Here is a 24222-nt window from a genome sequence, read left to right on the forward strand (position 1 = left end):
GAGGTAGTTGTGAATTGAAATATATTCCATTTTGAATGAAAGGGTGTAACCTTTCATGGTATCTTTTTGTTTTAAAGGAATGGTCAAACCTCCATTTGAATGAAAGGGTGGAAACCTTTCATGGTGTCTCTTTATTTTAAAGGAAGGGGTATATCCCTTCTTCATACCTTTTCTATTTAAATTGAATAGGTGCCAACAAAGCCTATATAAAGGCAGCCCCATTCTAATTTTGATGGATTCTGAAAATTCATTTTCTTTGCCTTCATTTTGCTCTCTTGCGTCCTTTATTCTTCATATTATTTTAGGAAAAATTTCAGAGAGTTATAAAACACAAGGTTTTGGTTCGTTGAACAAATTTGTTTGAAGTGCTACTACAAATTTGTGAAGATCATTGTATCTTGGGAGATAGACGCCACATAACCGTAAGCACCGTAGCAGGGCAAATCTGTCTTAAGAACAGAGTATCACACACTCGACTTGGTCTTTAAATTATTGATTCAGTTCAACAAAATAAATTCTGTAAGTTTTATTTTATTTTGTTTGAATTATTTTAAGTTATTTTATTTATACAGAAGATTGTTCCAACAGAAAATTCATAGGACCAAATGGTTTACAAGATATAAATTTGGAATTTATTAGTGCATCTCCCAAAATTGAAACCAAACACGATGATAATTTTTTTTTCTCTATTTCTCTGCACTTTTTTTTTCACGAAATTTTAAAAGGCCAACAATCCTATCTCAAAATTTTTAGAATTTGAAAAAAATATTTAGTTTATGAAGTTAGACTAAGCTAATATTTTGTGCTCATTACTCTTGGAGTTGAAAGAGATTTAGGGCAAGTTTGCCAGCGTGCAATAGTAACACCAAAAAGATTAAAAATTTCATTTTTGCTCTATTTTTTGTACTTTTTTTTTATATATAAAAAGTCAAAAAATAAAATCATCACAAATTTACTAATTTTTCACCACATATTTTAGTAAAAAAATTAAAAAATTACAAAAATAACTTATTCCCAAGCAAACCATTAACCTAGCCGAGTTCAACTCCGCAGTTCATCTATAAAATATTAAATTTTTATTTTTATAATATTTAATTATAAAATAAAATTTAAAAATAATAATAAACAAATATATATATATTTTTTAAAACTTAGATTTAAAATTCCCTAAAAATTTATATTTATGTTATAATTAAATTTTATTAATATTTAAATTCAAATAATTATGAAAATGATCTAAATAATTATCGTACAAGGCTTATATTGTTTAATTGCAAGAGTGTTTGATCCATGGGCGGCAAAGACATTGAGAATAGTGGCTGAAGCTTGAATTTCAAATTGCATCAAACTTTAATTGCATGTAAATGTGATCAATACTTTAATAAAAATATGAATGGTGCTACATGCATCAATTAATGTACTAACTAATATACCAATACTAGTTATGACCTTATTATTGATCCCACTCATTATACAAATTATAAATACTAAAAACATCTTAAATTATGTCAAATTATCAATTAGTACACTAGTTAGCATACTAATTGGTACATATAACATTATTCATACATATATATATATATATAAAATAAAAAATAAAACGGGTCAGAGTTGTAGATAAACAGGTTGGACCGGGTTTATGGGCATGAATTATCCAGAAGCTGACCTGTGCATTAAATTGATGGGTTCAAGTTACCCGCGACCCATTTTGACATGGACCAAACCTGCCCAAATCCATCAATTTGCTCCTACCCAACCAAAAATCCCCCGCAAAGCAAGCAATTTTAAAGGCAGTCAATAAAACTCAAAATTTAAAGTACAACCAGACCCAAATGACATAGAAAACCTAAAAAAACACAGAACTATGCAAAATAATATAGAGGACTTCTTAGCAAAACGAAAATATTTATGCTAACTCCTACTCCTAGTGATTTGGGCAAGTCCCTGGACCCGACATCCAGGCTAACTACTAACCAGCCTACTACTTGAGAAATATGGTGAAGCATCATCTACCCCCAAAAAAAACCAAAAAACTAAACTGATCAAATCAGGCTCCAAACAAAAAGGCTAACTACTAACCAGCCTACTACTTAGAGAAAGATCAACTATTGTCAAAAGGAAAGTAGGTTTTGCCAAGAAAAGGCAGCAAAACAAGCTATTTATGCCACATCCATAAGTACATAATCATCTACTCCTAGTGATTTGGGCGAGTCCCTGGACCTAATCTCCAGTTCTGCCTTAGCATTGGCAAGCCCTCCTTCAAGTTTACGAACCTTGGCTTGAGCCACTTGCAAAGTGCTCTCGTAGAACTCAACAAAGTTAAACGACTCCGAGTGTTTGTTTACCCTCTTCGCATCGTCCAGCTTCTGTTTCAGCCAGGACAAATTCAGACCGACTAGCTCAAAGTCCTTAATCGAAATGGCAGCCCGGTGCAGTGTGTCCTCATTCACGTCAGAGACCCTAATGGTTGACATTGATTCAATGAAGCGAACGATTCAAGTAGAATTGTTTGCAGATTGGAACCCTTGATGGAGAATTTGATGAAAGTATCATTGTGAAGGTTGTGGATCCTTTCAAGTACCAAGAATGCCTCTGAAGAAACCCTGTATGACAAAAAATTGACTTTGCTATCAAGCACTGCATTTTTTAAGAGAGTATTGTGTCCTCTGATATTGTTTGAGGTTTGGCCAGTCGAAGCATGAACACCAGCTTGAATAATGGCAAAAGTGTCACCCACTGGGGTTACCTCGCTTAAGCCAAGGACTCGATTTGCTTCCTTACCAACAGGAGGAGCCACATCTTGCCGAACTGATTCCAGGAGGCTAACTTCTCCTCCAGAAATGCCAGTAATGTCTGCATCTACATCTCCTGAGTTATTGTCCTGGGATGGATTTTGAGACTATTCATTCCTTTGCTCAGTTCCTTGGTTTTTGAAGTTCAACATGACCAGTCTCCTTTTTTGAGTCATGTGACTGGCTGGAAAAATTAGCTTCAACTATAATAGCATCATTCACCAAAACAACTTTACTGGGATCATGGAGTTCACTAAGAGTCATGAAAGAAGTAAAACCCCAATCACTTTCTTCGCTACTGAACTCGTGTTGTTTTCCTGTAGAATGAAAAGCATCGCAATTAGTGCCAGACCAGTAATTCTAATACATGACGTCAAAGGCCATAGGCTGTTAGGAATTGATATACCTAACCACGCTCGGTGAGACACAAAATACAAACAAGAATAAAATAAGAAATGCAATCAAACACACAAGACCACAAAGATTTACGTGGTTCACTCTAGATTAGGATTACTTCTACAATCATTGCAGTTTCACTATGATCTAAAAAGCATTACAACACAAGACAAAGAGAAGTTTAAGGGCCGTTTAGTAACATTTACAGTTTACTATTTTTAATTTACAGAAAACATTAAACTATTTATGCTTATTTAGGGTAAAAAAGAAAACAAAAAACATGTTTGGCATACAAGTATTTTAAAATTTTGTTTTGAAAACAAGTGAAATGTGGTGGTTACAGGAGGTGGTTGTCGGCCACACAGGAGGTAGCGGCCGGAAGTGGTTGCCACCGGTTAGAGGTGGTTGGCAGTGGTCAGAGATGGTTGTTGGCCACGGGATATGATGATTGAAAGTAATTGTCGATGGTAGAAGATGGTGGCCAGTTGACTGCCTAAGGTGGTAGTTGAAAGTGGTTTTCAAGAAAAGGTGGTGGCCAAAGGTGGTTACCATCGGTTGGAGGTGATGGCCGGTGGTTGGTGGAGGGGATCATTGGTGATGGTGGCTGGTAGTGATGATGAGCAATGAGTGGTAGTTGGAAAAAGAAAAAAATGAAAAATAAAAATAAATTAAACAAAAAAAGGGAAACCAACTTTTTTGTGTTTGTAAATTATTTACAACTTTTTGAAAATGAAAATGGAAACCAAATGAGTTTTTGTTCACAGTTTTCAAAAATTTTGTAGATATAAACAAAAAACTATAAATATTAACATTACCAAATAGGCCTTAAACTAATATACAAGTTTGCACAAAATTTCATCAGTTTAACACCCTCAATCTACTATGCAAGATCAATTAAAGTTGCATTCTAAACCAAAATTTCAAGCATTTTGTTCAATTGACAACTTATGTTTCCAATGGCACCCTTAAGGGAAACGATCTTGTGATTGTAATGTAGTGAATCACATATAAAAGAACATACTTTGAACTTTCAAGTTTCCAAAGCCACATAAATATGAACTTCAACATCCCAATGCCACATATACAGCGTCTCCTCACCAAATTTGCCCCACCCATTCCCTCAGAGAGAGAGATGCCATCTAGTGATAACAATGCAGTTGCATCATTCACAAAAATACATTTCATTGAACTAACTAATACACTCCAACAACAAATATACAACCCCCCTCCCCCTCCCCCTCCCATCCCATTGCATCCCATCCCAAAATAATTTCCCATACCCAACTTCTCCACTGAAAAAAACAAATAAAAAAAATTAGGGCAATTCAATGTAGGAGGCTCCGCAAAAGCAGTGACCACAATTCAATGCATCATTCAAAAGTCAATTTCTCTCCCCATTATATACCACACTGGTCCAAATTGTAGACAAAAAAATTAAACAGAAAGCCACTAAAGCAATGGCTTTAAGCCTAAGTCACAAAAAAGGGCCATATTTTATACTCCCTCCAGTCTCATTTTGTTAGTCCATAGTCCAAAATGTTAGTCCTATCAAGTAAAAAAGTGTGTAATCTTTCAAAATTATCCCTTGCAATGACAGTAAAAAGTTATTGTTAGAATTAGTGTTTTTAAATTTGATATTTGAGTGCAATAATTCCATGTTATCTTAAAAGTTAGAAGTCCAAAGGGGCCTAACAAAATGGGAACAGAGGGAGTATATTATTAGCTAAGGCATGGGACCAAAAAGTGTAATAAAACCTAGAAGATATAGATAAACCTAGGGTCACGCTATGGTGGTAGATCACCACAAATGTCATAATTGAATCTTTTTCTATCGTAAATATAAAAAATAAAAATTAAAAATTAAAAATAGTTATAACCAAACATCATATAAGAGGTATACCAAAGACCTTTCAGATTATAACAAAAATAATATCATATCACAACGAGTCATAACTATAGTATGCAATCAAGTCACAACTAACATCACCACAAGTCATAAACAGATATCACAAATGTCATAATTGGATATACGGTATACATCCTTTTTGTGTATCATAGAATTTCCTATAAACTTAAACATTTAGGCTATGTTTAGTTGGAGGATTTGATGAGAGAAATGAAAAGTGAAAAGGAAATGTAATCTCACTTTTTGTTTGGTATAATGAAAAAGAAAGAGGGAAATACAATGACGGGTTGGGTTTGGTTCATGGATTTGGAGAAGGATGAAAAGAAAAATGTATAAAATTAGGTAAAATATAAGTATATTTTATTCACTTTCTATTTCCCTTTTTCTTTACAAATCTCTCCCAAAATCGTGAAACCAAACACAACCTTTAAGTTGCCTCCATTTCCGAACTCAATCAAACATAACTTGGAATTTGAAAACTATCCTATTGTTTCTATTTCCCTTTCCTTTCCATTTTCATCGTCAAATACTTCAACCAATCACAACACTCTTTAAGTTGCGTGTAGTTTAATCAGAAGAATTAATAATGTATAGACACCATAAAAAAGCGTACCTTTCCTTACAGTATTCTGGTTATCAATTTGATCGATCACAGCTAAGCTGAATTGGGCGTATCTACTCCACCCATATGGTAACACTGCCGAATCCGGAACATCCAGATAAATGGACATATGATTCGTGTTGTTTCCCTTTGGGAAAAGAAGCACCCGCCTAAATATATACATTCAACAAACAAACAAACAAATAGAGAATCAATAAACCAAACTTGATGAGTAAAAATTAGGGTAAAAATATGTAAGAAGAAGTCAAGTGAGAGATCAAAGTAACCATTTGTATGATCCAATAGAGAATGTAAGAGTAGAGCTTGTCAGTACACAAGCTCGAAATTTTTTCAATTTTCCAGGTAAATCGCTGCTGTTCATCTATTGACGATGGAGAAGTCGTTGTATTAGAAGTTTCGGCTGGTGGAGGTGTCAGCAGCAGCACACAGAGAGAGAGAAGGGATGGCAACGGGGTGAATATTAATTCTTCATTTTATTGGCCTATAATTATTTTTTTGGGAAAATTATATTTTAATCTCTTATGATTTGTCCAAAAAATACGGAATCTGTTTCATTTGTAACACTGAAATCTCTAAACTTAATATTAAATTGTAATTTTTGACAGATTCGTTTATTTAACTAGAGCGTGAGATTCACGAACATAAACGTGTAAGCAACACTCTCTCCTGCCAAAAATGTTACATTCTTGGACCAAAACACCCTTTCTCTCTCTCTCTCTCTTCATTATATAAATATGCAACAAACACATTGAGGCCTCTAAAATTGCCCAGATTTCTTCCTCACCGCACAACAAAACCAACCTGAAATTCAACGCCACCATTCACCATTCACCATCCATCTCCTTCCTATTTTTCTTTCCTTATCACTCACTTTATCCAACAAACCAAGGCGATACCCACTGTGACACCATTCTCATTTAGCAGCACTACAGCTAATATATATATGTACACACATCTTCAAAAGCAAATCTCCAAATAAATTTGTCAAATGGATCGGACCTAGTTAGAATTACAGGAAATTATTTTTTTGAATTGTTCAATAAAAGTTGCAAATTATAATGCAAAGAATGGTTGGAATTTGAAATAGTTTTTACCTCACAACTTCATATTTTTTTGGTCTAAGTTGTTGTATGTAGGTGGCTGCTTCAACTAGGACAGCCATGGCTTCTTCCATAAAAGGAAAAAAAAAACTAGTGGTGAGTGCTAAAGAAAGGGGAGAAGAAGAAAAAGAGAAAGTGAAAAGGAATAGAAAGAAATAGTTCAAACTCACTTTCTCTTCTCCTTATATTTCTTATCACCATTTCTCTCTCTAAAAATTATCCAAACCCAATTTTTTCCTTATAATTCAAATTAGTAACAAACCCAACCCATAGAGTCAAACAATTAATAGATGTAACGTTTAGATTTTTGAAATTGCATTGATGAGATACATGCCAACAAAACCCACTTTATCTTCTCCAAACCACATGCACAAACAAACCCGAAAATATCAAATTTTCAAATTTAAACACACCACTTCAAGCCCTTATATCTCTTTCGTCGTAATTTCGTTTTGCCTCATTTTTGAGTCGTTAGATTCACCTCACGGCTTAGTTTTCGTATCACTCCTTACACGTCTCATTCCACTTCTTTTTGCATGCTTTCAGAGCTTTGAAAATTGACCAAAAATAACTTTTTTTTCTTCCTGTTTTTGACATTTCTTCGGCCCATCTTTCGAACTCCATAATTTTCTTGATTCTTAACTATTTTGCCCCGTTCTTTTACCAATCTCTTCACCTTGCTTTATACTTCTTCCTATGCAACCTCATTTTCTCACTTCTTCTTGCAATGGGTTGTTTCGGTATGCCGAAATTTGTCCAAAAACCAACTTCACACATTCCAAAGAAATATCTCCAAATCTATTTCTTTCCTTTTCATCATCCTCCCTCTTCTACTACGTTATCTATAGCACTCTGTGAATGGTGTTCTTGGTTTTGACGGAGCTAGGCAATAGTGGTCATGACGGTCCAACGGTTGCGACAGAGTTCACGGTGATGGTGGTCATGGAGCTTGTTGGTAGTGTGATGAACCTTGGCTGTGAAAATGGGTGAAGGAGGTGGGTTTGGTATTGATAGGTGGTGGTGATATGGTGCTCATGGTGAGAGAGTAGATGGAGAGAGAGATACGAAATAATACGAATGAAATGACCGAGTAGAAAATATCTAAGGGTATTTATGACTTTTTATTACTTCTGTTACGTCCGTCTAAAATTATAGTTTGGTATTAAGTTTAGGGGTTTAAGTGTTACAAATGAAACTACAGGGAGGCTCTGTGTTTTTTGGGCAAACCACAAGGGGTTAAAATGTAATTTACCCTATTTTTTTCCCATTCCTCATGGCTATTACTCTTCCCATTTCTTAATGGATTTGGATTTTCTCCAACCTAATATGATTTTTTTCTAATTTTTTTTATTTTAAGATTCACAATTAAAACTAAATATACATTCAATCTTATTTTATTTTATTTGGCTCAACAACAAAATCAAATATACATTAATTAACATTGTCACATTATTCTTGTAAAATTTTATGTATATTTAAATTTTGTTAAATTTATTTTAAAAAATTCTATTCTTACAAAAAAATTCCGTCTTCTTTTTTATTTTTTTTTTAATTTTGTGTATCTCTGTTTCCTTTATGTTAATTGATATTCGATAATCTGAAAATGAGTTGTTATTCTCGTTTCCATCTTCTTCTTCTTCTTCTTCTTCTTCTTCTTCTTTTTTTAAATTTTTATTTGCATTTATAGAATGAATTTTCTTGTTTCAATAGCTCCTGCAATTGTTTTATTAGATTTCCCTCTGATTTGATGGTAACCTTAGATTGAATTTCCCAATTTTCATCTTAACTAGTGATCACATTAATTGAAATTTTGTACATTTTTTTTCTTAAATTTTCATGTTTTGGTTATGATTAATTGCGCATTTTTTATCGATAATCACAATCTTGTCGCCTCTAGATTGTCGCCAGCGCAAATCGCTATTATTGTAGTAAGAGGATGAGAGAGAGTGAGAATTAGAACTCTAATTATAATCAGAGTAGTGAAAACTAGGGATGGTACCTACCATATGGGTATCTATAGAGACCCAACCCAAATAAATGGGTTTTCTCCCATTTTTTCTTATCCATCGAGTAGGGTAAATGATATTCTTTAAATCTCTACTAGGGATGAGTATCCACTAAATTTTTCATATTTTTTTTAGGTACATTGGAAAATAATTTCTCCATATGTTTTCACTACTCTATTTACAATTAGAGTTCTAATTCTTACTCTCTCTCATCCTTTCACTACAGGAACGGCGATTTGTGATGGCGACAATCTAGCAGTGACACAAATTGTGACTATCGATCAAAAACGCGCAATTAAACCAAAACATGGAAATTAAGACAAAAATGTACAAAATTTTAATTAAAGTGATTACTAGTTAAGATGAAAATTAGAAAATTCAATCTAAGGTTACCATCAAATCAGGGAGAAATCCAATAAAACAATTACAGGAGATGTTGAAATAAGAAAATTCATTCTATAAATGCAAATAAAAAAAATTAAAAAAAGAAGAAGAAGAAGATGAAAACGAGAGTAACAACTTACCTTCAGATTATCGAAGATCAATTAATAGAGAGAGAAGGAGATATATAAAATTAAAAAAAAATTAAAAAAATTAAAAAATAAGATGGAATTTTTTTGTAGGAATAGAATTTTTCTAAATAAATTTAAAAAATTCTAAATATACATAAAATTCGACAAGAATAATATGACAATGTTAATTAATGCGTATTTGATTTTATTGTTGAGCCAAATAAAATAAAATAAGATTGAATGCATATTTAACTTTGGTTATGAATCTTAATAAAAATAAATAAAAAATAAAAAATGTCAATTTAGGTTTAGGAAAATCCAAACCCATTAGGAGATGGGAATGGTAGTACCTATGGGGAATGAGGAATGGGGAAAAATAATTATAGGAGAATGGGGATGGGAATTAGTATCGACCCCATTAACCCCCATTGCCCTTCCTAGTGAAAACATATGGAGAAATTATTTTCCGATGTACCAAAAAAAAAGAAAAAAAAAGCAAACATATGGGGAAATTAGTGGGTACCCATCCCCGCCCCATCCCCAGTGGAGATTTAAAGAACATCATTTATCCTACTCGACGGACAAAAAAAAAAAGGGGGAAAAACCTATGTATTTAGGTTGGGTCTCCATGGATATCTATAGGATATGTTATTCATTGCTATCCCTAAAAGAGAGACACCCCTGGGTAAAGAAGCAAGAACTTAGTCACGTTTGCTTGCCGTATTAGTCGGAGGAGATTGTTAGTAAAGGAATGATTAGGAAGAGATTGTTAATGTAGAGATATTTAGCGAGAAAATTAAGTAAAATTGTGTTTGTTTTTATGATAGTATGAGAGATAATTAGTGATAGAATTGTTAAATTATTTTTTATATAAAATAAAAATTAAATATTTTTATATTAAAAAAATCTAAAACAAATATATAAATAAAATTTACAAATAATAGGTTGCACTTGGGTTTTAAAAAAAAAAAATGTAGTCTCATCTCTTCACTATTTTTTCAATATCATCAGTACATTTGAGGCAAACTTAATCCAGTTGGGTTATGGAAATAATACTCCAGGTGGAGTAACAATCCCCCTTAATAAGGAAGCTATCAAACAAGTTATAGTGCGACCCACCTCATTACTACTTCAATTCCACTCCCTAATATGCAAAACAAACATGACCTTAGGCCCGTTTGACTTTTCGGATTGGATATTAGAGTTTAAGGAAGATATGTAATACTTAAGAAAGAAAAAAAAAGAAAGATATAATATGTTGTAGATAGGAGATACTATGTTTGATTAAAATAAGATATATGATGGGATAAAAGGGGAGTGATTAATTTTTACTTTTGGATGAAAGATTCTCTATATCCGACGGGGGATATACAATACCATGAGGGTGGTATTGCATTTCTCCTTTTGCATTATATAATATCTGGACTCTCTATATTCGAAGTAACCAAACACGAGATATAGGAAGATAAGAAAACATGTAAGACTCATCTCATATATCTAGTCTCACTCTTATATTCGCCCCTTATATGCGGTAAACAAACAAGGTTTAAAGAACTAAGAAAGAGCTGCTTTTTAAAATAATGGCAAATTATCAAATAGACCTAGTATCATTTTTGTTCTTAAAATTTTAATTAATTTAATTTTAAATTTTATATTAATTTAATTCAATTGATAAAACCATTAAGATTTTTAATAGAAAATGATCACTAATATTGAATTTAACTAGTTGATAGTTTTACTTTTTAAAATATCATACATGTTGCTCATTTGTACATTTGTTATAAAAAAAAATACTAACAATTAAAACTAGTTAAATTAATTTGTGACAAACTAAAAATTTAAGACAAAAATCAAGTCAATTGATATTTCTAAACAGTTTTAAAGTACATTTGACTCCTTAAAGTAATTTTGCATTCCTTTCCATCCCTGGAAAATGTTTTTAATTGGGGGTATTTTGTGACGTAATCGGTGGGACATTTTTCTTTACAGAGAGCAAAGAATTGTTCCTCCGTTTCTGCTTCGCCAAGTATTCCCTTCCAGAGTTCGTCGAATGGGGAGAATTTTCATCTAAGGAGAGAAGTCCTTCGAAAAACAGAGACGAACTCTGGAAGGAAATACTTGGCGAAGCAGAAACGGAGGAACAATTCTTTGCTCTCTGTAAAGAAAAATGTCCCACCGATTACGTCACAAAATACCCCCAATTAAAAACATTTTCCAGGGATCATTACAAAAGAGAGAGGCCCCCATATACTAGCCCTTTTAATTCATTTCCTTTCTTAAATGAAGAAGTAAAAAAATGGGCAGAAAATAATATTTTGTTTGTAAGTCGAAATTGCGTTCAGTACGAGTTATGTCAAAATTGTTGTCTCTCCGTTTGGAGGGAAGACGATTTCCTTAGATTAGGGATACACAAAAATAATATAAACAATTTATATACTGACGAAGAACTCTCCTCCTCCTCTGATAACAGGAACCAGAGCAGTGGCCCATCCGCCCAATCTCCCTCTACCTCGAAGGACCCTCAAGAACAGGCAAAACCGCCTGGGCCAGAAGCCTCGGACGACACAATTACTTCTCCGGCAGAATAAGCTTCAAGGACTACGACCAAGACGCCGTCTACAACGTGATAGACGACATCAAATACTCGACAGTACCTACCGGATTAATGAAGAATTTAGTAGGATGCCAGAGAGATTTCCATGTATTTGTTAAGTTCCAACCAGATCTCACTATTAGAGGAGGAATTCCTTGTATTTTATTAACAAATGAGGATAGTATGAATTAAAAGGGCTAGTATATGGGAGCCTCTCTCTTTTGTAATGATCCCTGGAAAATGTTTTTAATTGGGGGTATTTTGTGACGTAATCGGTGGGACATTTTTCTTTACAGAGAGCAAAGAATTGTTCCTCCGTTTCTACTTCGCCAAGTATTCCCTTCCAGAGTTCGTCTCTGTTTTTTGAAGGACTTCTCCCCTTAGATGAAAATTCTCCTCCTCCTCTGATAACAGGAACTAGAGCAGAGGCCCATCCGCCCAATCTCCCTCTACCTCGAAGGACCCTCAAGAACAGGCAAAACCGCCTGGGCCAGAAGCCTCGGACGACACAATTACTTCTCCGGCAGAATAAGCTTCAAGGACGTGGTCGGATCCTGTCCACCCACGTGTCACGATCGTAGTGGTTTTTCTTGGAGATAAAGCAAAGGTGCACAAAATTCCGCGTGAATAAACAGTAATGGGCGGGAATTCAAATTTTGAATTTCGAATCTCCGTATTTACAGCTGTCTATATATCTGGGTCCAGCCTTAGATATTTGTCGGTGGAGAGAGATATGAGAGATATGCTTTTGCAGTTGGAGAGTTATTACATTGAGGTGATTTTCTTGTACCTTGTTTCGTCCCTCCTTTTCTTTCTGCCATTTTTGTCGATTTATTTGGTATACAATGTTGTACTCCTTAGAAGAGTATCCCGAGAATTACGGGCAATTCACTCAAATGTGTGTAGATCGCTTTTTGACGTGGCAACTAGGACTGTGGGAAGAGAGCCGGTGGAGAGCTCCGGTGAAGTTTGTTCCGGTGTACGAAGATCAGAGGGCAAAAATATCAAAGCTAAGATGTCTGAACAGAAGGGTTAGCAGAGGTAACAGATCCTGTAGAAGTGTTCGTATAAAAGATTTGGAGTTATTTATAAAAAATGGAAGGAATATGAAGCAGCCAATACCGGACCCCCCTTGCGTACCAGAGGTCAAGGACACCGGCGGCCAGTGGATATAGGCGTAGTTACCGTAGTCGTGCACCTTTTAAGACCCAGTATGTTCGCAGACGGTATGTTCAAAATATTCCCCGGTTTATTAAAAAGACTAAGAGGGGAGTAAGGAAATTACAACTATACGATGAACAATTAAGGGACGTTAAGTTTGATAATAAAGGCGTGGCGAGATTACTTAATGGTATTGAGTTGGGTAATAAGAGATCTGACCATCAATCAGACAAGATCGTGGTTAAGGGTATCAAATTCATTGGTAATGTTCAATTGGGACAGGATGCTAAGGACGAAGCTGTGGTCCACCACGTGTTGTTTTTTGTCATCAGTGATAATAGTCCGTCAGATTCCGTCCCTACAACTGATCCTCTACGATCAACTTCCTTTTTGCTAACACCAACCTCTGAAATCGACGGACCAGGATCAACTAGGGTTGTAATTTGCCCAATAAAAGTATTCTAGGAAAAATAGCACATTAGAATATATCCAATGCTTACTCAAATTTTTCATCAAATTGAGTAAAAATTTGAGTGAAAGTTTTACCTGATACGATTCACTCCAAACATTTTAACAAATTTGGCCGGCTGTCTAGCTTAGTGTAAATTTTCATTAAATCTTCACAAATCTGGTCGTCCACCTAGCTGACTGACCAGTCATCCACCCGATTGTCCACAAACGATCACTTACGCGATTTGATGAAAGGAAATGTTCCCTTGATTTGATGAAAAAAGTATAACTTCTTTTTTTGATACCAATTTGCTAAAATAGTTAGAACATCGTTTTCACTAAAGTTTTATCAAATTTAGATTTAATGAAAAATATTAATTTAAACTGGAGATGGTCATTTAAAAGGTTTGCCTATACTTCCTTAAAAAAAAAATAAAACAGCATTGACAAAAAAAAAAAAAAAAAACTGAATCTATAGGCAAACCCTTTTTTTAAAGATGGGGATCAATGCTAGTTTAAGATAAAAGATTATTATCTTAGTGATTGTGTTGGATTAATTTTTTTCTTATTATGGTTTCTGTAGACACTCCATTTTTTACAGCCCTTATGACTTGGGCACCATCACTTGCACACCCAATGATGAATGTATATGCTTGTCAAATGCTTGAAAGTCCACAGCGGAATACCACAGCTCTGAGCCTCAAATCCCTGCAGACCTTGTGCCTTGTTTTTGCACCAAAATCCCAGCCTTTCAAACCTGAAAAACTTAGGACCTGCAGGCCCATTTTTGTGAGCTGCCGGCCATCCCTTTTGCTGCCGGCCAAGTGTGTGGCCTATCGGCCAGAATTAGTGGCTTGTCGGCCACAAGTGTGTTTTGCAGATATTTTCTTCCAATTGTTTTCACAAATGTTTGCATCTACCTACACGTGTATAGATAGATATTTCTAAGGGAGTTTGATGTTTTTCTATATATAGGAGACCTCCTCTTCCATTTTTAAGGGTTAGAAAAATTAAAGCAAAAATTAATTTTCTCTCTCTACAATTCTCTCTCTCTTGAAATTTCTTAAGCTTTTGCCTATACACTCTTAACCAAACCTTGCCATCTTTGAGTTGAGATACTTTTGAGCCTAGTTTGAGCTCTTGAGGGTATGTATGTGTTGAATTGTTGCTTAAAAGTATTTTTCTCTTCAAGATGTATAAGGCTTAGCCTGTTTAATTGTTTTGGTTACTTTTTTTCCCATTATTTTTGGACTATATAAACTCTGTATTTGTTGGCTAAAACTTGTGGTGTAACTTAAAGGGTGGAGGGGTGGTTCACCTTTCTTTCCACCTTGCTTTCCACCTTGCTTCTCTAGCCTTTACCCTTGTGTTTCCCATCTTTATAATATCTTTTTTTGAGCTTATACATACTGAATTTCAGAGTTATTTCAGTGGCTAAAAACATGTTTTGAAGTCCAAATTTGGTGGGGTTAGCCTCCCCTCCTTGTGTCTTGTTCACTAGCTTACATAGTTCCATGTTGTAACTTACTATTTTAGCTATTTTTGTCTTAATTCCAGCACTTCTTTTGCATGTTTTAAGACTTTTTTGGGACTATTTTAGTTGTTTATTGCATTTATGCTTTGTTTTGCATGCTTGTAGTTTAGTTGTCCTCATAGGTTTAGTGTTTTAAGCCTTAGCCACCAACCTATTTGAGTTGATAGCATTTGTTTCTTGCTTTTCTTACTTGTTTTCACCCTTAATCACTTCTACAACCTCCCTCCTTTCTTGGCTTTTGCTTTTGTCACATCCCAAATTTTATTACTCGGATAACATTACCAATATTCATTAATTAAGTTCATTTACAAATGACAATTAATCCTTTGGTAAAATGATAAATAATTAAATATACATGTTCCCTCCCATGATACAATAAAGACATTTACATACGAATAAAAAGAATGTCCTGAGGCTTACGATAAAAGAGAAGACATTACTCTTTACAAAAAATAGCACTAAACCAAAACAAACAAATGAAGTAGTACAATCCATCACTGCACTACACTTATGAAATGGTAAAACCCATTATTTGATCTTCAAATCTGAAAACCATTCCCTGTACACATGTACAGGCAGGGGGTGAGCAACCACTAGCTTACCAAACAATCTCATATTAAAACAATAGATGATATGCGGGTACAAAGATATTCATACATATATGTGAAATCATATCATGTCAAAACCATATTATTCTATTATATAAATTCTTAAATCTAATTTATTTAATTAACCACAACTAGTTAATTTAAATAAATAAGCATGTCTCAAATGCAACATGACATCCTTTTCAATTCATTCAATTACCCATTTGTCAATTGAATCAAATAATTAAACAGTTCATAATGACATCTAACAAAGCACTTAATACATTTTATACAGTCTTATGAGATGAATGCATATGCCATGTCAGGCTCAAAATATTTTTCTCATCTTTTAAAAATCTTGTGCACAATGCCAATTTGAAAATACATTAATCCAACAATTTTAATAAAATTCCAAGGTGGTAAATACGACTCAAGTAATCCCTAGGCTGGTGTCTGCAAGTAGGCATATCGAGCACTACCAAATCCCCACTTTACCCGTATCTCACCGGAAGGGTAGTGGTGTAACAACTCGAAAATTTAAGTTGTCCTTTAAATTTTATATTAGTATTATTTAATTATAAATGAGAAAAATCTTAAATGTTTTATTAAATATTTCGTAAGAATAAAATAAAATATTGAATGTTATGGGTGTATTAGATAAGGTGTAATTAAATTAGGGATTATATATTATTGGAAAAAAAAAGAAAGAAGAAAGAATATATAATTCATTTAAGATTTGGGCGTAAGCATACATAAGTAAACTAATCTAAACTTATCCATAAGCTTCAAGCCTAGAGAGCATGATGATGGCTACAAAATAGAGAGCTGACGCGTCACCAACAACTTGTTGAGCAAGTATAAACTCAGTATAAAAGGAGGAGTGGTGTGAATGGAACAAGGAAAAAACCAACTAAGAAAGAGAAGGAAAAAAAGGAGCCAAAGAATAGCCTCAGAAAGATAGGAAAAATAGGAAAGAAATAGTAAAACTCAATCTTAAAGTGAGTTATATTATACCTTGAGTTACCATAATATATTTTACGTATATTTTGACTTACCATAATTTATTTTATACAAGTTGTATTTTATTAGTTATATTAATATAAGTTATGTTTTATAAATATTTCAGTTACGTGGATTAATTTCTGAACCCTATTTGTTAAAATGAAACCCATGGATATATTTGTTTATATTTTAAAGAATATTTGACTATAACCTTATAAACAATTATGTTTTGTAAGTACCACCATGGGAGTCTCACGCCTTGGGGGACTTAAATAACCATTGGTCTCTGTTTGACCACTTTGTGCCCCTCTGTTGTCATCGATCTATTGACCTCTGTTTTGTGTGGAGCAAGGTGTTGTGCGGAGATAAGTGTTACACTATTGTGGGAGCCACGTCTATAATCCGTACGAGCCACCTCTTGAATCCATACTTCTGTTTTGACTGACGCTCCTGTGACCTCTGTTCTGTTTTGTTCGGTACCGTGGTTATGATTATTTATTTACATAATCTCAATTTTGATACTTAAATAATTATTTGTTCAGACTAAGTTATCTTAAATATTTTAGTTACATAACTATTCATGATTATTTTGTGTCCCTTATACTCTTGGTATAATATTTCTCACTATGCCATGTGCTTTTAGCTGTTTACCAATTTTCAGGAAATAATACAATTCAGAAATAGCTTTTGGAAAATCTTAGATATGGGCTGCGGAATAGACACACACAGCACTTTTATGATATTTTTATATGTAAATATCGGCCTTTTTGGTCAATAAATTTTGTAATAAAAATAGAAGCTCCGATGATTATTTTGGTACCCTCACTTAAATATTAATTCCCCATGCATTTATTAATTTGTTCAAGAATTGGTCGGAGGTACCTTCAGTTACTGGCCATCACGACACTTAACCCTTGGGTACGGGGAGCGGGTCATGATAAGTGGTACTTCCTCTGCGCTTGTTTTCGGTCTTTCACCCTGGACACTCAGGCCAACTTAACCAACATTAAACTACACCCCTTATCTGGACTTACTAATGTATTTACCCAAAACAAATCAAAATGATTTTTGTTTAACCAAAAACAGTTCCTTTATCAAAACAATAGTTTTCAAGTGCAATACGAAACCCATAATAACAATGACATGGAATGAAAATGCAATATGTAACAATGCATTAGAATAGTTCCAATTTCAATTCCATCACACAATGCTCCATTGTAATCAAATTCTATATCTCTATCAATGTAATATCATAATACAATTCCAAGAGATAATCCAACAATATCCACATTCATATAGTCTCCACAAGTTAATTTGTAGCAATCTAGAATTTTTCCTTCCGCTTGAGCGGGGGAGTTGACGTTCGAGCGGACTTGTGAGGCTTCTAGTATTTTTGTAGTCTGTCCAAAATTCTAAGAGTTGTGAATTCCTGCTCGAGCATAGTAGCAGTCGCTTGAGCGGTCGGCTTTGTTGGTCTGTGCGCTCGAGCCGAGATTGGGCCCTCGAGCAGTCTGCCTGGTTGAGTTTGAATTTTTGTGGCTAGTGGGATTGTTTTGACCTTTTATTATTATGTTTGGAGCCTCTATATTTTATTTTGGGTCATTGATTGAAATGGTAACATGATGGTAAAGTAAGATTAGGGATGGCAATTTAAACCTGGCCCGATGGGGACTCGATCCCCCGACTCCGATCGGAACGATTTTTCCTCGAAAATTATCCCCATAGGGCCGGGGATGGTATTAAAAATTAAATCCCCGATGATTTTCGGGCCGGGGACGGGGATCAGTTCTCCAACCCCGGCCCCGGCCCGACTAATCCCCGACTGATCCCCGCTGAGTAATTATAGTATATATATATATATTATATTATTTGTTTAGGGTACTATATATATTATATTATTTGTTTAGGATTATTATAATATATATATATATATATTATATTATTTGTTTAGGTCCTCTCTCTCACTCACATCACACTCTCAGCCTCTCTCCCTCTTTCTCTCTCTCCTGTGTAGATTGAAGATCAATGGCAGATAGATAGGTGTCTACAGATTCAGACCCTCCTCCTCCTCCTCCGACGAGGAGCGCCAACTCCTCTTCCTCCTCCGACGAGGGCCACCTCCTTCTCCTCCAAGACCTCCGACGACGACGTCGTTCCCTCCGATCTCACCGTCACCGATGGTGTTGGCAGCAGCTTCTCCGACGTCCTCTCATTCCACCCATCGTGCCGATCTTCGATCTTTATCTTTGTGTTTATACATGATCGGTAACAGATCTCACCGATGGTGATCAGTAACAGATCATCTCTATCTTTGTGTTTATACATGATCGGTAACAAATCTGTAATAGATCTTTTTTTTTTTATAGATCTGTTGTGTTTATACATGATCTGTAACAACAGATCATCTGTATCTTTTTTTTTTTTTTTTTTTTGTTGATGTTGCTGCCTTGATGATGTTGATGAATTTTTTTTTTTGATTATGTTGCTACCATGTCTTTGTTGATATATATATATTTTTTTGGATGATGTTGCTGAATGATGTTGATGATGATGAGTACGGGGATTTTCCGGGGTCGGGGAAACCCGATCCCCGTTGGAGGTGGGGGTGGGGGGAGTGGTGGGTTCCCCGTCAGGGATCGGGGCCGGGGACGGGGATTTTTGTAGTTTCAGGGATCGGGGACGGGGAGGGTGATCCCCGGCCCCGCCCCGTTGCCATTCCTAAGTAAGATTGGACCAAAAATTTTAATTCGAATAATCTTCCTACGAACAGCTGTCACTCTTTTGCCCTATTTTTTTTCCACACTTTGAATTTGGATATGAGGCTAGAACCATTGGAAAGCTTATTTTTGGGGCTTTGATTTGGACACAAGAACGACCTAAAACAGAGTCCGGATGGGAAAGTTATACCTGTTCGAAGTTTCGAAATCTGTGTTGGAAGCAAGTACGCTCGAGCGGGAAAATGGACGCTCGAGCGGACTGCGCGAGTTCAGTAGCTTAAAAACGTGATTTTTAGATCATTTCTTACATTTTCTTTTCCCCTCTTCTTTCCTCTCATTCTAGGTCCGAAAACCTAGCCCTAAAAACCTTGATTTCCTCCACTTTTATCAACAAATCCACCATGGATTTTGCATCAAGGATGGAGAACAAGAGAAGATCAACATTTTCAACCCATTGAAGCTCGGATTTGTGACGGATTCTTATCAAAGCTTCGCTCCTTTGCTTGATTCTTGAGGTAGGGTTTTTGTTCTTCCTCAATACTTCCATAAATAGATAGATTTGTGGTATTTTGATTATATACATATAAAACCTACATTTTTGGGTATCTAGAGTATATTATGAGAATTGGGAGTTTAGGGTTTGAGATGTTGGGAGTTCAATTGATGGGTTAAAATAGTGGATTATGAACCCTAGGTGTATAATCAATGGGAAAGTTGGAATAAAAAGTAATGGGTTAAGAAATTTGAATTTTTTCTTGAAATTTCTAGGTTTTCTAGAAACCCAAGGCTGATTCATGATGATAATCAATGATTTGGCCCAAATTGAAAGTAGAATCATGAAATTGGTAGGTTGAATTATAAATGTACAAGTTTAATTGGAGTTTGGTCATATTTGAAAATTATGTTTAAAATTTGCTAATGAACTTTGTTATGAGCATTGTAAATCATGTTATAATGAGAAAGGAAATTGAGGGAAATGATGTATTAATGATATAAATGACATAAACTCGGTTATGGAATGTTGAAATGGGATTTAGGAATTTACCTTGAATTATGTTGAATTATACCTAGTGGTGTTGAATTGAATCATGTTGAATAGTGTTGATTATGTTGAATTGTGTTAACTATGTTGAGTTGTGTTGAATTAAGTTGAGTTGTGTTGGGTTGTATTGATTTTGGGTTGATATAAATAAAGGAAGTTTTTCCATAATTGGATCAAATTGTTATTTTGTATAAATAATTGAAATTGTCATTGTAAATATGAAATCAGAGGATTATTAATGATGATAGTGGAGTTTGATATGTATTATCACTCCTATTTGAGACTTTGAAAAAAAAAATAGGGGGCATATCTTTAAAGGAATTTATGTATCGGTTTAGATGCATTTGTTTTGGGCTATCGGTGGAAGACAACTGTGATTGGTGTAGAAATTGCATGTTGACTAGGCAAACCGGACTATTTTAAAATCATGCATATCATGGAGAATGCAATGGATTTTGAGGATTTAAAATGTATGTTTTGGAAAGAGATTTTGAAAATTCTTGTGTTATGTTTTAAGTGCACTTGTTTCATTTTGAAAATCATATTTTGGATCACATGTATTGTGCTAGTTGAATAGAGTAAATAATATGATAAGTCTAAGAAATGGTTGTCATTGAATATGACTGTGTGTTTTAATACATTGTATATATATGATTGTTTGGGAGGAGAAAGGGGATGTACTCCATGTGTGATTAAATACATTGTATATGTATGTTTGTTTGGGAGGAGAAAGGGAAGAAAGGGGATGGACTCTACAGTTTGGGAGGATAAAGGGGACGGACTCCATTATAACTAAGTTGGACGGAGTGTCCTGGGTGAAAGTCTCAAAATTTATACATGGGTGCCGATCCCACGGACGAAATTTCCGTAAAATGGCAGTTTGAAGTGTTTATGTATATTTTGTATGATTGGAAAAACCACTGAGTTGTAGTCTCAGTTTGGTTGATGTGAAATAATGAAATTTACTCATGAATTGAGAAGAATAAATGAATTGAAAATGAACTGAAGGAAAATGCATTAAAGATTGAAATTGGCATTATGTGAGTAATTGGATTAAGGGCTAGTGATGATGAACTCAATGGATTGCTTGTGACAAAAGAGAAGACTATGAGCTTTGTTTTGTAAGTAATTGGGAAATTGAATTAAAAAGGGTTTGTGATTCTTGTGTTATGTTTGAACTCTAATCCTTTGGACTTTGATGTTATGGAGTATGAAAATTAGAAATGGAAATGAAATGTGTAATGTTAGAATGGAAACGAAATGTGGAATATTAGAATGGAAACGAAATGTGGAATATTAAAATGGAAACAAAATGAGGAATAATTTGGAATCGGGTTAATGAATTTAAGATGATGTTCTTCCTTAAGTGTACTTGTTTTCAAAGAAAATTTATGGCTTCTTAATGATGAGAGACTACATTTATGGTAAGGAGTTTTCTTAAAAGGTTTAAGTGAAATTTTAAGAAAAGATACTTTTTGGTATAATATTTTGAGCTTACAAAATGCCATCTTTCTATATGATATCACTCTGCATGCATGATCATTTCTATTTATGTGGCTGCTATTGTTGTAGACCTATGAGATTCCTACTGGGCATTAGTGCTCACCCTTCGTTGTTTTATTCTTTTTCAGGAAGAGAATTTCGGATTCATTAGTTGAAGAGTATGGATTCTATGTACCTTACGTGCATAATTTTAGCAAAGATGTTAAAGGAATGAAAAATGTATCATGTGGTTTGTAATTATTTATTTGTAGCTTCGCGGCAGAAGCTTGGCATGTATTATTACATTGTTGTTTTCAGAGAGAGAGAGAGAACATGTATTGTTATGTTTCTATCACCTAAGGGTAATAGATATATATATAAAAAAAATGGACCTAATTTAAAGGCTTGATAATGTTTTCGATTAATTAAAATGTTGGGGCGTGACATAATCAACATTCTCAATTTAGTCATTTCAAGACAATTCTATAACATACTATATATCAAACTTCCAAAGTTTCAACATTTCTCATCCTTCCAAGAAATCCCTCATTAAATGCAACATGATAAATTTCCACCGATAACCAAAATAGTTACCTCTAATGTATTAATTAAAAGATAACAACATGAATGTATAATTCAACATATAACCATAACTTCGAATCTCTCACGATTCGCAACATTTAGAAATAATCCATATTCCACATTTTAAAGACAAATTTTCAAAACTTATATAACTTTCCATTCAATTCAACATTTTAAAGGAGTAACTAATACTCAATAATCCAAAAATTTCATAAGTGTTTTCTGAATCAAATCCTCAATTTTGAAACCAAACAAAATCCTTTCTCAATCCGACAACTCCCAAAACATTACCATTTAGAATTTTCCACAAATTGGGACTTTTCTCACTTTCAAATGTCCACATGTGATTTTATACACAAAAATGCATTAAATAACAAGATTATAAGTAATTAACTCCCAATTTAACCAAATCCTCAATTTACAATTCAAATGTCTCGTATAAAAATTTGATATTTAAAAACAACATATTAGCATACTCCAACTATTAAAACTAATAATCAATTTCTCAATTATCTTGACTCACACAAAACTTCCAATCAATTTTTTTTTTACCTCAATCAAGATAACCAATATGATTCTCACCAAATCTCATACTTATTAAATATTACTATTTTCATCCTACTATATCAAAAGTTATGGTATAATATCAATAACACACTTTTAACCAAACTAATTTAATCCACTAAATTAGTAATTTTATTATATTCGAAAATTTCTCAATTTATAATACCAAACCTAATTTCACATGCCTCATCTCTCAAACATAACCATATTTCAACATAAATATTTTTCATTCCAAGCTACTTAAAGATGTAATATTCTTCCCAAATTCTCTACCAATAACAATTTCATAATTTTTTTTCTAAAATTACTTAACCAACATGATATTTACATAAAAAATTATGAAATATGTATAAGAGTAACAATTTCAAGGTTGTAAGTTCAAAAATCCATATTCCACATTTTTCATTTTCACAAAAATGAACACAACTTAATCATCAACATATCATTTGTCATAAAATATCATGAATGTAACACGTTTAAAGTTTTTAATCCCAAAACAACTCTATAATCCCAATCTAACAATTTACACAATATTCCTTAATATCAATTTATTTTTCTCAAATATAAATTCCAAAATCAAAGATAAAAAAATATTTCAACTTTATATTTCTCAAAATAAATCATCTAATCATAATATGATGTACATACAATCATACAACCTTTAAATTTTATTTTCGGATTTTTTTTTACAAAATTAACAACACAAAATGATTTTTTCAAAATCAATCTCAAAATGCCAACATTCTTAACATTTCAACATAATTTTTTTTTCAAAAATTATCAAACAAAAATCTAAAAATTATATATATATATATATATATATATATATATATGTGCAATATCTCTTAAAATGACATATTTTTCTCAAAATAACCCTAGCATAGCTTTAATGTAAAAATATAAAGAAAGTCTCTACTTTAAATATGAAGAAAAGCTTCCGAAAATGCAAACATCATCCGATCATGAATCCGAGAACACCATTGCAAAGATCACGACGAGCTTTCCAACTTTCATTTACAACACTTTGGCAAAATCTCACTCGAAGGACTCCCATTTGAAGCTCAAATGTTGAGCCAATAATGGAGGGAGAGAGAAAGAGACGGTGAGGTGAGAGAGAGTAGAGCTCTCTGCTCAAAAATAAAAAAGAAAAGTAAAAGTAGAAGAAAAGAATAAC

The 24222-nt window shown here is 33.8% G+C and overlaps 1 protein-coding gene across 1 annotated transcript; it reads right to left on the bottom strand.

Annotated features, from left to right (window-relative positions):
- Positions 1-1772: 1772 nt before the first annotated feature.
- LOC114313757 (ubiquitin C-terminal hydrolase 12) lies at positions 1773-6155 on the bottom strand. Its single transcript, XM_082922965.1, has 3 exons — positions 5983-6155; positions 5708-5865; positions 1773-3109 (listed from the first exon to the last, which is right to left on the bottom strand). Exons 1-3 carry the CDS (start codon positions 6075-6077, stop codon positions 2916-2918), a joined length of 447 nt encoding a protein of 148 aa, XP_082779091.1. The 5' UTR covers positions 6078-6155; the 3' UTR covers positions 1773-2915.
- Positions 6156-24222: the final 18067 nt, after the last annotated feature.

The sequence above is a fragment of the Camellia sinensis genome, chromosome 1 (assembly GCF_055761805.1).
Source record: "Camellia sinensis isolate YWXY chromosome 1, ASM5576180v1, whole genome shotgun sequence".
NCBI lineage: Eukaryota > Viridiplantae > Streptophyta > Magnoliopsida > Ericales > Theaceae > Camellia > Camellia sinensis.

Excerpts from the sequence above, each read along its gene's own strand:
- LOC114313757 (XM_082922965.1), bottom strand. The coding sequence starts at position 6,077 with ATGAACAGCAGCGATTTACCTGGAAAATTGAAAAAATTTCGAGCTTGT. Across the intron at positions 5,866-5,982 it reads TCTATTGGATCATACAAATG|GCGGGTGCTTCTTTTCCCAA; the intron begins GTTACTTTGATC and ends GTATATATTTAG. Across the intron at positions 3,110-5,707 it reads CCAGAATACTGTAAGGAAAG|GAAAACAACACGAGTTCAGT; the intron begins GTACGCTTTTTT and ends TTCATTCTACAG.